Source organism: Oncorhynchus clarkii, chromosome 14, assembly GCF_045791955.1.
Source record: "Oncorhynchus clarkii lewisi isolate Uvic-CL-2024 chromosome 14, UVic_Ocla_1.0, whole genome shotgun sequence".
Lineage (NCBI taxonomy): Eukaryota > Metazoa > Chordata > Actinopteri > Salmoniformes > Salmonidae > Oncorhynchus > Oncorhynchus clarkii.
In genome coordinates this window covers 8,102,045-8,115,000 of record NC_092160.1, presented here as the reverse complement: position 1 = coordinate 8,115,000, position 12,956 = coordinate 8,102,045, and the positions used below count along the sequence as shown (strand labels likewise).

Genomic DNA, 12,956 nt, shown 5'->3' with positions numbered 1-12,956 from the left:
GTCTGATGGCCTTGAGATAGAAGCTGTTTTTCAGTCTCTCGGTCCCTGCTTTGGTACAACTGTACTGACCTCGCCTTCTGGATGATAGCGGGGTGAACAGGCAGTGGCTCGGGTGGTTGCTGTCCTTGATGATCTTTATGGCCTTCCTGTGACATCGGGTGGTGCAGGTGTCCTGGAGGGCAGGTAGTTTGCCCCCGGTGATGCGTTGTGGCATAACTCTACCTACATGTAGGTTGAGTTATTAAAGTGACTATGCATAGATAATAACTGAGAATAGCAGCAGTGTAAAGGGGGGGGGGGGGGGCAATGCAAATAGTCTGGGTAGCCATTTGATTAGATGTGCAGGAGTCTTATGCCTTGGGGGTAGAAGCTGCTTAGAAGCCTCTTGGACCTAGACTTGGTGCTCCTGTACCGCTTGCCGTGCGGTAGCAGAGAGAACAGTCTATGACTAGGGTGGGTGGAGTCTTTAACAATTTTCAGGGCCTTCCTCTGACACCGCCTGGTATAGAGGTCCTGGATGGCAGGAAGCTTGGCCCCGGTGATGTACTGGGCCGTACGCACTACCCTCTGTAGTGCCTTGCGGTCGGAGGCCGAGCAGTTGCCGTTACTTTACCAGGTATATTGACAGAAAACACATCTCTTACACCAAGAACCCAGGGAAAAGTTGCAGGGTAGAGTAGAGAAGAATGTGCCTATTTGAAAGCTATAAAAAAATATATGTAGCTTGCAACATGTTTCTGTCGATATTATGGAGCTAATTTGGAATATTTTTCGCCGTTTTCATGACTGCAATTTACGGGCGATTTCTCAGCCAAACGTGAAGAACAAACGGAGCTATTTCTCCTACAAAAATAATATTTTTGGAAAAAAGGAACATTTGCTATCTAACTGGAAGTCTCGTGAGTGAAAACATCCGAAGCTCATCAAAGGTAAACGATTTAATTTGATTGCTTTTCTGATTTCCGTGACTAAGTTACCTGCTGCTAGCTGGACAAAATGCTATGCTAGGCTATCGATAAACTTACACAAATGCTTGTCTAGCTTTGGCTGTAAAGCATATTTTGAAAATCTGAGATGACAGGGTGATTAACAAAATGCTAAGCTGTGTCTCAATATATTTCATTTGTGATTCTCATGAATAGGAATATTTTCTAGGAATATTTATGTCCGTTGCGTTATGCTAATTAGTGTCAGGCGATGATTACGCTCCCGCATGCGGGATGGGGAGTCACTAGAGGTTAAAAGTAGCTCTCATGCTAGAAAAGGTTGGAGACCCCTACTATTCACCTCAGTATAACCCTGTGTAATGCGTGTGTGTTTGGTCACCTCAATATAACCCTGTGTAATGTGTGTGTGTTTGGTCACCTCAATATAACCCTGTGTAATGTGTGTGTGTGTTTGTTCACCTCAGTATAACCCTGTGTAATGTGTGTGTGTTTGGTCACCTCAATATAACCCTGTGTAATGTGTGTGTGTTTGGTCACCTCAATATAACCCTGTGTAATGTGTGTGTGTGTTTGGTCACCTCAATATAACCCTGTGTAATGTGTGTGTGTTTGGTCACCTTAATATAACCCTGTATAATGTGTGTTTGGTCACCTCAATATAACCCTGTGTAATGTATGTGTGTTTGGTCACCTCAATATAACCCTGTGTAATGTGTGTGTGTTTGGTCACCTTAATATAACCCTGTGTAATGTGTGTGTGTTTGGTCACATCAATATAACCCTGTATAATGTGTGTTTGGTCACCTCAATATAACCCTGTGTAATGTGTGTGTGTTTGGTCACCTCAATATAACCCTGTGTAATGTGTGTGTGTTTGGTCACCTCAATATAACCCTGTGTAATGTGTGTGTGTTTGGTCACCTCAATATAACCCTGTGTAATGAGTGTGTGTTCGGTCACCTCAGCATAACCCTGTGTAATGTGTGTGTGTTTGGTCACCTCAGTATAACCCTGTGTAATGTGTGTGTCTCTCCAGGTGGTGCAGAAGAAGGAGAACAGCAGCCATGACTACAAGTGTCTGTTCAGGGTGTGTTTCATTCCCAGAGACCCCCTGGATCTGCTACAGGAAGACCCCACCGCCTTCGAGTACCTCTTCCTGCAGGTGAGCCACATCTAGCTGTAGGCCTAGACTACCATCTTTCGTGTCTGTAATTATTCTGCCTTTAGTGTCTGTAATTATTCACCTGCACTCATAGCCATGAGACCCTGTTTAACTTGCACACAGGTGAGCAGAGTTTTACCGTACTCAAGTAGTCACCTTCCGCTGAGAATCAGGGTACATTTACAGGGAGGGGCTCGCGTGTCTTTTTTGTAGAGAAACACTTTTTTGTGGAAGGTACTACAGCTGCTTACGTACCCCGCTCTCAACATCGTGGAGATAAATTGAGTTTCCTTGTAGGCCCATTTGGCGGGGAAACTGTGAAGCGAGCTGTAGCCTAATTCTGTTTCCGAGGCTTTTATTAGAGAATGTGAAACAAGGTGCCTATTTGCTTCTTTTCATTAAATAATGCAGCTGTTCTTTAGGCTATGGCCTAAAATACAGTTGTTCAAATGGGCAGAATATTAGGCCTGTAGTTTGTAGCATTGGCTAGCGAATTGATTTAAAAAAGAAACACTTTTTTGTCACATGACAATAGAAATGGAAACGTTGTGGTTTTAGAGACACCAAGTAACAATAGCCTCGATGATTAAAGGGATCGGAGTTCATCAGTTACTGGGCTCTCACCATCATTACCAATGAAATTCACCCAAATCATTTTGTTTAGAAGCCCACTAGGCTCCTCATTTGTTGTCGTTAAATGTCCGGATCAATAGAAAGGGAAATACTGTTGGCCGTTTCTCACGGTAGGCCACCTCGGTCCAATCCGACGCACAGAAACACATGACAACATCAACTCATTACATTGATGCTTTCTTTGTTAAATCTTCCAGACCCTGTTGTAAATCAAGCAGACAGTAGCACATGATCAACATATATGTCCGGGTATTGGATTGGATCCAATGTGGATTACAAGTTCACTGGCACCAGGAAAAGGTCATCAACATATTCTGGACGTTCTTCCGAACACTATTTTCCTGCACCGGCTTTTTTTTTGCGTCGCCTGCCATGTCACAAATCTTGTCATTCAGAAAATGATTTGCTGAATACGCTGATGATGGTCGACAATATCACGAGGCCGAACTAAACAGCTGGATACCAAATGCGCATCCAACAAGTAGGGTCTATTAGCCTGCGCCATAGTCTATTGAAGAGCCCCGCAAAGTTAGGTGACTCTTTCGTTTAGAGGCATTCGATTTTGCAATCGCCTACATCATTTTGGATTTGTGTTTCATTTTGGGAAACTGTATTCACGGCTTAGCCTATAAATATCAACATGAGTATTTTGATAAAGCTGTGCTGCAATTAATAGCGCACCGTCTCGTAGACTCGTCACGATTTTGTCCCGCTGATGGCACATAAGGGGTCGGAAGGAAATATCAAGGAAATATCATAGGCCGAGTTTTATTATATTGATCGTTTCAATGGCGCAAATTGAAAGAAAATGAATTAGGTTTAAATAACTTTTCTTTATATCTGCCCGTTTTTTATTCACTAATTCGTGTATTAGTGGGCTTATGGACGACATTTGTATGTATTATATCTAAAAGAAAAGCAACTAAAACAGTACAGTTATTGATTATATACATTATTCTGAACATATGAACATATGAACGAATTTACCACAAGCCAGCGGTCGTTCCCCAGCCAATCGCGAACACGTGGCCGACAAAAATGTCAAATAAAACATATAGCGGAGGTGCTTTGCAGGGAGTGATTATAGCCAAACCTGTGTCAGAAATAAAATGGGTTTCATACCTTGTGTGTGTATCATTCTGTGTGTTTTTGTGTTTCATGCTGTCTGTGTATATATAATGTTATATGGGTGTGTATAACTCTCTCTCTCTGTTTGTGTGCGTGTGTGTGTTGTCAGAGCGTCGGGGACGTTCTACAGGAGAGGTTTGCGGTGGAGATGAAGTGTAACACTGCACTGCGTCTGGCTGCCCTGCACATGCACGAGAGACTGAACAGTATAGGCTCCACCCGGACCTCTATCAGGAGCATCACGTGGGTCACACACACACACACACACACACACAGACACACACACACACATACACACACACACACACACACACACACACACATTGATAATGTATCCTGTGTGTATTGTGACAGGAAAGAGTTTGGTCTGGACAGCTTCATCTCTCCCACTCTGCTCAGTAACATGAGAGAGAAGGACCTGAGGAAAGCCATCAGCCACCACCTCAAGAAGATCCAGTCACTGCTGGAGCCACGACAGAAGGTACGGTGGGAGGGAGAAGGAGAGGGGACAAGAAAGGACGGGAGAGATTATATGTGCAATACTTTTGTTGTTGTTGTTGGTGTCGTTGTCGTGCATGTTGTCATCATCGTGGTTCTCTCGCTCTCCCTCTCCCAGGTTATCTCAGCCACTCAGGCCCGGCTGGCCTACCTCACCCAGCTTGGAGAACTAATCTCCTACGGAGGCCGCTCCTATACTGCCACCATGATGGTTAGTGTGTTTGAAACAATTTACAAAGGATAATCACAGCTGTCAATCATTCTCTGACTCTGCCCCAATTTAGAGAGCTGTTATTGGCTGGACAGGATTGACCCCCCCCCCATCCTGAACTTGTTTCACCCTGTGATGATTCAGCATGCGTCTCAGACTGTATCTACTCCTTTCATCCTTTCACCCCTCTTCCCTCTCTCTCCCTCCCACTCGTCCTCTTTTCCCCTCTCCCTCTCCCTCTCTCTCCCCATCCCCTTTTCTCTTTGCTCCTCTGTCCACCTCCCCCTCTGTTCTTCTCCATCCTCCCCCACCCCAGTTGCAGGACCGGGAGGTGCTGGTCAGTCTGTTGGTGGGGGCGCGCTACGGCCTGAGTCAGGTGGTCAACCACAAGCTCAACATGGTGTCCACCCTGGTAGACTTCAGCAGCATCAGTAGAGTGGAGCTGCTCTCTGAGTCAGACAGAGTCAGCCTGCTACGTATCTCACTGCACGACATCAAGGTAGGATACCATACACACACAGAAATCACACACACACTCAGACACACACGTTTGCTCATAGCTACGCTTAGTTCACACACAAATACAGTGGATGGAAAATACGACATGCATTCTCTCTTCCTACTCCCATCTCTCGGTCTCTCTCTTCTCCACTACCCTCTCTCTCTCTCTCTCTCTCTCTCTCTCTCTCTCTCTCTCTCTTCTCCACTCCCCTCTCTCTCTCTCTCTCTCTCTCTCTCTCTCTCTCTCTCTCTCTCTCTCTCTCTCTCTCTCTCTCTCTCTCACTCTCTCTCTCTCTCTCTCTCTCTCTCTCTCTCACTCACTCTCTTTCTCTCACTCTCTTTTTCTTTCTTTCTCTCTCTTTCTCTCGCTCTCTTTCCAGCCTTTTGCCTTACTGATGGACTCTCTGGCAGCCAAAGATTTGGCGTGTCTACTGGGGGGCTATTGCAAGCTCCTGGTGGACCCCAGAGTGTGTGTGTTCCGTCTGAGACGCCCCAAGGTGCGGGTGCACAGGATACCTGCTGAGGAAGGTGTGTGTGAAGGGAGGTTCGCCGTTATTGAGGGAGTTTGCTATGAATCGCTGACAAGTGAGCATCAATGTTTAACTATAATCTTTCCTTTTTTGGCATTGATCTTACTATTTATTTTGGCGTTGATACGTGGATATCAGCCAGTATGGATAGTATTCATTTGACTACTATTATTTACATAGTAAACTTTATTATGTAACTGAGAAAAAAATATTTTTTGTCAATCCCAGGCTATGTGTCCCGCTGCTGTAGTGACTCCGATGACTCGTCAGACGAGGACTACCCCACCGAGCCTCCGCCAACGCACACCCGCAAACGCCCCGCACCTGCCAGCAAAGACAGGGAGGGTTGGAGGAGAGAAGAAGAGGAGCAGAGAGGAGCGGAAGGAAAGAAAGAGAGAGCTGAGAAAGAATACGAAGAGAAACACGAGGTGATGATCATTGAGCTGTCAGAGAAGGACATGGAAGTCGAGGAAGAGAACGGAAGGGAAGTGAGAGGAAGAGAGATCATGCTAGGAATTAAAGCTAACGCGGGAACAGTGGAACAGGACAACTGGTACCGCACAGAGCCGCGGGCCAACAGTAGCTTCCCCAGCCTGTCCAGCGGCTCTCTGAGGGCGGCCTTGGAGGAGAGCAGCCCTGCAGCTGCAGCCAGAGGAGGAGGCCAAGCCAAGGCCTTGGTCGCCCTGCGTGAGGACAGCCCCTCTCTCCGGTCCCAACGTCCAACTCAGGGGACCACCACCTTGGATGTCCACCACCCGTTCCTCCTGGAGGTCACAGCTCCCTCTCCTCAGAGTCAGAGAGAGGGTGCCGCCGGCAGCACGGCTTCTGCCCCCGTACGCCCCACCAACCTGAGTTACCGCAGCAACGACAGCCCGTGCCTGTGCTTCACTGAACACTCCAAGGGCAGCTATCTCCCCAGCCCCCCCGAGGCCACCAGCGATGAGGAGGAGACGGAGGAAGTTGACGACGATGAGGAGGAACTGAGACGGCTCTCTAAGATCCCAAGTCACGTAGACCTGCGCCTCATCGACAAGATCTGCGCCCAGTCTAACAAAACTGCTTCCAAAAACAAGTTAGACATCCCCAGAGTCATCCCCATCCACATCTCCTCCTGTGAAAAGAAGGCGGATTGTAGCTCCACCCACAAAGGGGAGGAGAGTCTATCAAGTTACTCTGGAGATTGCGGTCCTTTCCTAACGCCGTCCCCTAAAGCTCCTCCTCCTGTTGCTAGGGAAAGTGCCTCAGAGTCAGACGATGAGTTCTTCGATGCCCAGGAGCGGTTCACTCCTCCAGTTCCTCCTGATAGCACAGGTGGGTTGTTGACATCATTTCTTCACTGACAGAGTAACTGTGTATAGAGCTGTTAAAGTGTCAAAGTGAAGGTGTTGAATGATTTCTGTCACCCTTTTAAGACTCCCATCTCTCTCTCTCTCATTCACTCACAGAAAACAGTTTGGATGTGGCTGACAATAAGAGACACCGTAAACGCTGGAGTGGCACAGGAAATGGACTGCCAGTGGTACCAGAGAGGGAGCCTCCCTCACCCCTCAAAAATAAGCACTCCTCACCTGACCACAAGAAACAGCAGGAGACCCAACGAGACCCGAAGCTCCACTCAAACCAGTCTTCCATGCAGAGTGTCGATGCCAAGACCAAACCTCCACCATTGGCCCCCAAGCCCCAGCTACCCCCAAAACCTGAACTGGCCCCTAAACCTGAACTGGCCCCCAAGCCCCAGATAGACCCCCAGAGGTCTCCCAAGTGTGGGGGTCCGTACGCCCACTGTAACGGGGATGCTCGTGGGGGCCACGCAGGGCTCTTGGAGATAGACACCATGGAGCCGGAAACGATGGAGTTTAAATCAGTCACCTCGGGGGCGGGGGGGCCTCCACTCTCCTCCCCCCTCATCACGGCTGTACGGAAGAACCAGCAACCCCCTGCTGAACCTCAGGCTGTGGAGAACGGGCTCAGGCAAGAGAACGGGCCTAAGATAGAGAACAGTTCTAAGCAAGAGCACAGTTCTAAGATAGAGATCAGGACTCCTAACGTGCTTCCTAAAGATTGTGTTCTGGTCACTGCTGACAAGCAGACAGCGAGGGTTGAAACTAAAGCAAATGGGATTTCCCTGCCGAAGGGAGAGGTCCGAAATGGGTTTGGGGAGGACCCCCCGAGAAAGCTGCAAAGCTTATCCCCCATTCCACGTTCGGCTTCAGGAGATGAGATCAGGTTGAGCCTTACCAGCCCTCCACCACTCTCTCCCAGAACCTCCCCTCCTTCTCTTCATCCCCTAACTGTCCTCCCCATCCCGGTCTCACTGAAGGAGAAAGAGGGGGTGTCCCCACCGAACGGCCTCCACCCCTGGGGCAGCCGCAATGGGAGCGCTCAGTCCGGGAGGAGGGTCTCTCTGAGTCACGAGAACCTGTCCCCCAAAAATGCAGACGGCCCCCTCAGTCTGACCACCTCCCTCACCACCTCCTCTAAAGGGACAGCAGGAATCCCAGAGAGCACGGGGAGGTCAGGGTCAGGTTCAGACCTGAGGGTCAGTTCTTCCAGCCTGGGGGGCCGTCTGCCTACCTCAGCCCTGAGAGGGCGGATCCAGGCCCTGCCCTGGTACATGACCCGCTCCCAGGAGATCCTGGGTACTCTGGACTACCCCTCCACCAGCTCTGTCAACGAAGATGTCACGTCTGGGTACGGCTCCGGTCTGTCGGTCAGCGGAGCCTCCGAGGTCAGCAAGGTCACTGCCAAGGCAGTAGGTGAGACTGCGGCGGGTAAAGGGAAGAAGGAAGTGCTGGAGGATGGAGCCGAGGTTGTCATAGCGACCATCAAAGAGTTCCAGGAAGTGACTCCCCGAGTGAAGGAGGCCAATGGGACGAACGTGTCGCACCCCAACCAGACCCTGAGAGGAAATGGGGCGCACGTCTCTGAGCCCTATGGGTTTCGGGGCTCCTGCAAGTTGGAGCAGCCCCAGTCCAGGCCCCACTCAGAGGTGGGGTTAGGGGGTGGTTCAGGCCCACCCCTAGAGGGGGACTCTCTGGTGCACACCCCTCCACAGGCCCACGGCGAGGCGTGTGGGTGCCGTACCGTCTACGCCAACTGTTTCAGCGGCGACGTGGAGGACGGCTGCGGCTTTGACGAGGAGCTCACAATCTACGAGTTCTCCAAACGCACGCGCCCCAAACAAGTCCGCTCTACACCCCTGCCCTCCCCCACCTCCCCTGTCCCCTCCCCCAACATCCTGTCCCTGTTGAGGGACACCCCTCGCCCTCTCTCTACCCTCTCCACTGCCTCCTCAGAAATTAGCCCCCTCCTGTCCCGCCCTGTCTCCCCAACACCCCCTATAGGCGCCCTGAGCTCCCTTACCAACAAACGCTACGTGGGGCTGAAGGGGGGCTTCGCCTCCCTGAGGCAGGACATCGATCAGCTACGCCTGGTTCTGGAGAGAGGCACGGCTGGGCCACCACCATCATCAGAACCCTCTAAAACAGACCAGGATGGGTGTGGAGAAGAGGGACCCAACCAAGACGTGAGGCAAGAGGATGGTCCGACCCCGTGCTGTGGAGGGGCGAGTCCTCTACCCTTGACAGAGGCCGAGAGGAGTTTACTCCAGGCAGAGGCCCGGCGGTTGGCAACAGGGTGCCAGCGTGCCACGCGTGTGGGCTGGGCTCCGGAGGAGGCGCTTCGGTCCTTATCCAACAGCTTTAGTGCCCTTGTGCAGCTCTCTGCAGCCTGCCTGAGAATACACCCCTGTCCTGGCTGTGACATCTGCCTCAATAGGGGTCAGATCCACAGCACTGATGATGAGTGCCAGGAGGAGGCTCTGGACAAGCTGAAGGAGATCGTAGGGCTGTACCGGGAGTTTGTTGGGGCTGTGGAGACGGCTGAAACCAGGGCTGGGGGTGGCGGTGGGTCTGGGGATGGACAGAGGCAGGGAGAGGGCGAGGGGGTCAGGCTGCTGGCCAAACGCTGCACGGTGCTCATCTCTTCCGTCTTTGCGCTCACGCAGCTGTTCAGGATGCACTCGCCGGACACGACAGACCTGCTGGGTCAAACACCTCTCCACTTTTGACCTCTGAACTTTTAAAACCCCTCCTCACCACCAGCACTGAGGTGAGATGAGGACTTAGTAAGAGAAGGGAGGAGGATGAAGAGCTGTTGACACGATTCTTTAGCAAAGTGGGTGTGTGGCCCTACATAGAGTACAGTGCATACACACTTGTACAATAAGTGCCATGCACACCACAGCACACAGAATAAACACACCTACACACACACACACACCACACACACATCCATAAATGATGAGAGGAACCTCTTCCACTGACTGCCATTACTGCTAGGTCTCCCGATAGACTCATCTGGATTATGCATTTGTACATAGGTATTTTATAACCATCTATCTTATTTTATTATTATATTCTGTATGTACGTATTTAAGTATGTTTGCACCATGGTCTATGACGTGAAGGGACCTGCTGGTGTAAGACCCCGTGGTTATCACTGGATTTTGTATATATTGTTTTTGTCATGTGTGATTTTCTACCTCCACCCACCTCCCTTCCTCTGACCTGGTGTCTGCTGAGGAGACGAGAGAGCATTACTTTATCGTCGGCTTATTTAGTGATTCTGTGGATTCAGTTAAAGTTCAAATCTGTCATTTAGATTTGTCCATTGGGGGAAAACAGTGTAAATCACAAACTTTTACATTTGCCGAGACCCACCCCCTTCAGTTTACAAACAAATGCAAAGGGAGCACTATTGACCGTGAAGTTACACTTTGCAGAAGTTACAGAAATGAACCCTGTGAAAAGTGTACACCGTTCCTGGCTCCTGACTGACGACTTGTGTGAGAGTGCTTGAACGGAGTAAACACTCAATAACTCAAATGCTTATGCAGTAATTATACAGTACATCAACTTTGAATCTAAAGGACACATATATTTTTCTGGGGTGGGTTGCGTGGGTGGTGGAATAGGGGGGAAAGGAATTCATTTGGTATTTTGTACAAAGTTTTTGATAAGGCTGACTGTTAAACCTAACTAGATGTAGCAACGATCCAAAGTAATTTAACAACGAGCCACAATTTTACTACTTGCCCATGTTTAGCTCTGCAGACGGACGGACTGACTGATTCTGTTCGTGCCAGAGCTGTTGATAGATATACATGTATATCTATGTTTGTGTTAGTTTGATTCTATCTGTCCTACCTTAGTTTATGGCTATGCAAACATAACCACTGTTCTCCCTGTTCCCTGTTCTCCAGCATATCACTCACTCCCTGTTACAATTGTGTTAACGTTAAAGACAAGAATACCTGTATATGTTTTCTAGCCATTGTAAATGGAAATACAGAGCGATTCCCCTTATGATAATGGGAGATGTGGATTAGGATCACAGGCTAGTTCAGGATTGCAACGTTCTGCAATGTTGCATGTAATGGGATGGCAACATGTCCCATTACAGGCCTCCAACCTACTGTGTTGTGGGTCAAATGCAGAGCTGTTTTTGTGACTGGAAACGGTCACAACTCACTGATCCTGTCAAGATGCTGTAAACATATTCAATCTGAAGTTTGACTAAATAAATTGGTGTTTTGCCTTTCGTCTGATGGGACACAGGTATGTTATTGTCACTGTCATTTTCCTCCTTTTTGTTCAAGCTAAGCAGATATTTGGCCTGTAGCATGAGATTCAAGCACATTCCAAGACACTTCAAATAGGTATTTGGGAAGATTTGAGATGTCAATATTCGACTGACAGAAATGGAATCAGTCTCTTTTTGGCACTAATATCACTCCATATAACTATCTGGATGGCTTGGCTTATCCAAAGTGTTGCCCACTAATAGGCTCAACTACATCTGATGCCACCTGATTATCTCCCTCAGTTAAATCCATTAGATCTGGAGGGACGTTAATACTGTACCTCGGACAACAATGGGATGCTGATGTCAAAATCCTACTCACAGGGCCGGACTAACACATCTGGAGCGGTTAGGGCTATCCGGGGTCCTTGGGACGTCCCTATCCTAACCCCTATTCTTACCCTAACCATTTAAAATGTCAACTTCAATGGGGTAGGGATGTCCCAAGGATAGCAAGGACCCATCTGGGGCACCTTATTCCTCCAACAAATATATTATAATAATATATATTGTATTTTTAAATGGGGGGATTTTTTGGGGCTAACTTCCTGCAATTATACACATTTCGCCAGGGCAGACAGATAAATTTGCAGTTTTATAGCTAATCTCATCGTATTCTACACATTTTGCCGTTAGGCTGAGAGACAATTTGGCAGTTTTAAAGCTAAATGTTTATACAATTCTATACATTTTGCCATGGCTTATGACATGTTCATAATATGCTATCTGTGGAGGCCTGACCTCCAGGGGGCCCCCAACCGACTTGTGTTCATACTATCTGGGAGGGCCACATTTTTGGTTGGGGGCCCCCTGGAAGTCTGGCCCTGTCCACACGTCTTCCATTAACTCACAAACATAAGAAGATTGGCGTAGCTGGGGCCTGGATATTGATGGCATAGATGGCAATTAGGAAATGCAGTCTGACAGTTTTAAGGGATGTGGTGACAGAACAATTTGCCTTCACTGTATCATGTGTTTCGATCCATGTGTTGAGATCCATGTGTTGAGATCCATTGTGATGCCACGTATGTCTGTTGCACATCAGTGGATATTGGACAATAAAGTTACGACAATGATCATTGTAGTATACTGAACACAGAACCTGACCTTTGCCATGGAACGGACGTTATAGAGTAGAAGCCATAAACCGATCAGAAACACACTGTACAGGGCTGTCAGTGGATTATAGGCCTCCGTGCACATCACTGGGCAGCCATTTCTTTCTGTAACATTGTTGAAATAAACAACTGTGAAAAAAGGCATGTGAGATCTCACTCCTGTGTCTGCCTCTGGAAAAGGGAGGTGCAGCAACTGTTTCATTCAAATGCACACTACAGAGAAACCAGTCTCTTTGGAGAAACTTCCCCGGAGACACATTTTGTGTCATGAAACGTTGTGGTAGGGACAATCAACATTTTCTTTTCATTAACATTGATCTCGGTTCAAATATCGTTTGGAAAAATAAATGTGATGAGCGCATATTTTAGGCTTCCCGATTTGTGATAACATTAGGCACTATAGAACAATACACAGTAAGAACACAAACATCACAAGCTGTTTAACCGCTCTAGGCAGCAGCCATTTCTCAAATGTTCAGTTGGGAGTGTCTGTATAATGCCCGTTCACATGCTAGTCTGAACTAGGAAACTCAAGACATTTACGACAAGCTAACTGGTTGTAGTTATACACGTTCAACGAATCAG

General features: G+C 48.3%; 1 protein-coding gene across 1 annotated transcript in view; it reads left to right on the top strand.

Moving 5' to 3' along the window:
• Window positions 1-11,067, top strand: part of LOC139366205 (FERM and PDZ domain-containing protein 1-like) — a 41,403-nt gene extending 30,336 nt beyond the window's left edge. Inside the window, exons 10-17 of the mRNA XM_071103429.1 lie at window positions 1,984-2,109; window positions 3,980-4,113; window positions 4,225-4,351; window positions 4,487-4,579; window positions 4,896-5,078; window positions 5,461-5,665; window positions 5,839-6,921; window positions 7,056-11,067. Of these exons, the coding sequence (XP_070959530.1) occupies window positions 1,984-2,109; window positions 3,980-4,113; window positions 4,225-4,351; window positions 4,487-4,579; window positions 4,896-5,078; window positions 5,461-5,665; window positions 5,839-6,921; window positions 7,056-9,679 (4,575 nt within the window). The 3' untranslated portion in view covers window positions 9,680-11,067. The remainder of the gene's footprint in view (window positions 1-1,983; window positions 2,110-3,979; window positions 4,114-4,224; window positions 4,352-4,486; window positions 4,580-4,895; window positions 5,079-5,460; window positions 5,666-5,838; window positions 6,922-7,055) is intronic.
• Window positions 11,068-12,956: the final 1,889 nt, after the last annotated feature.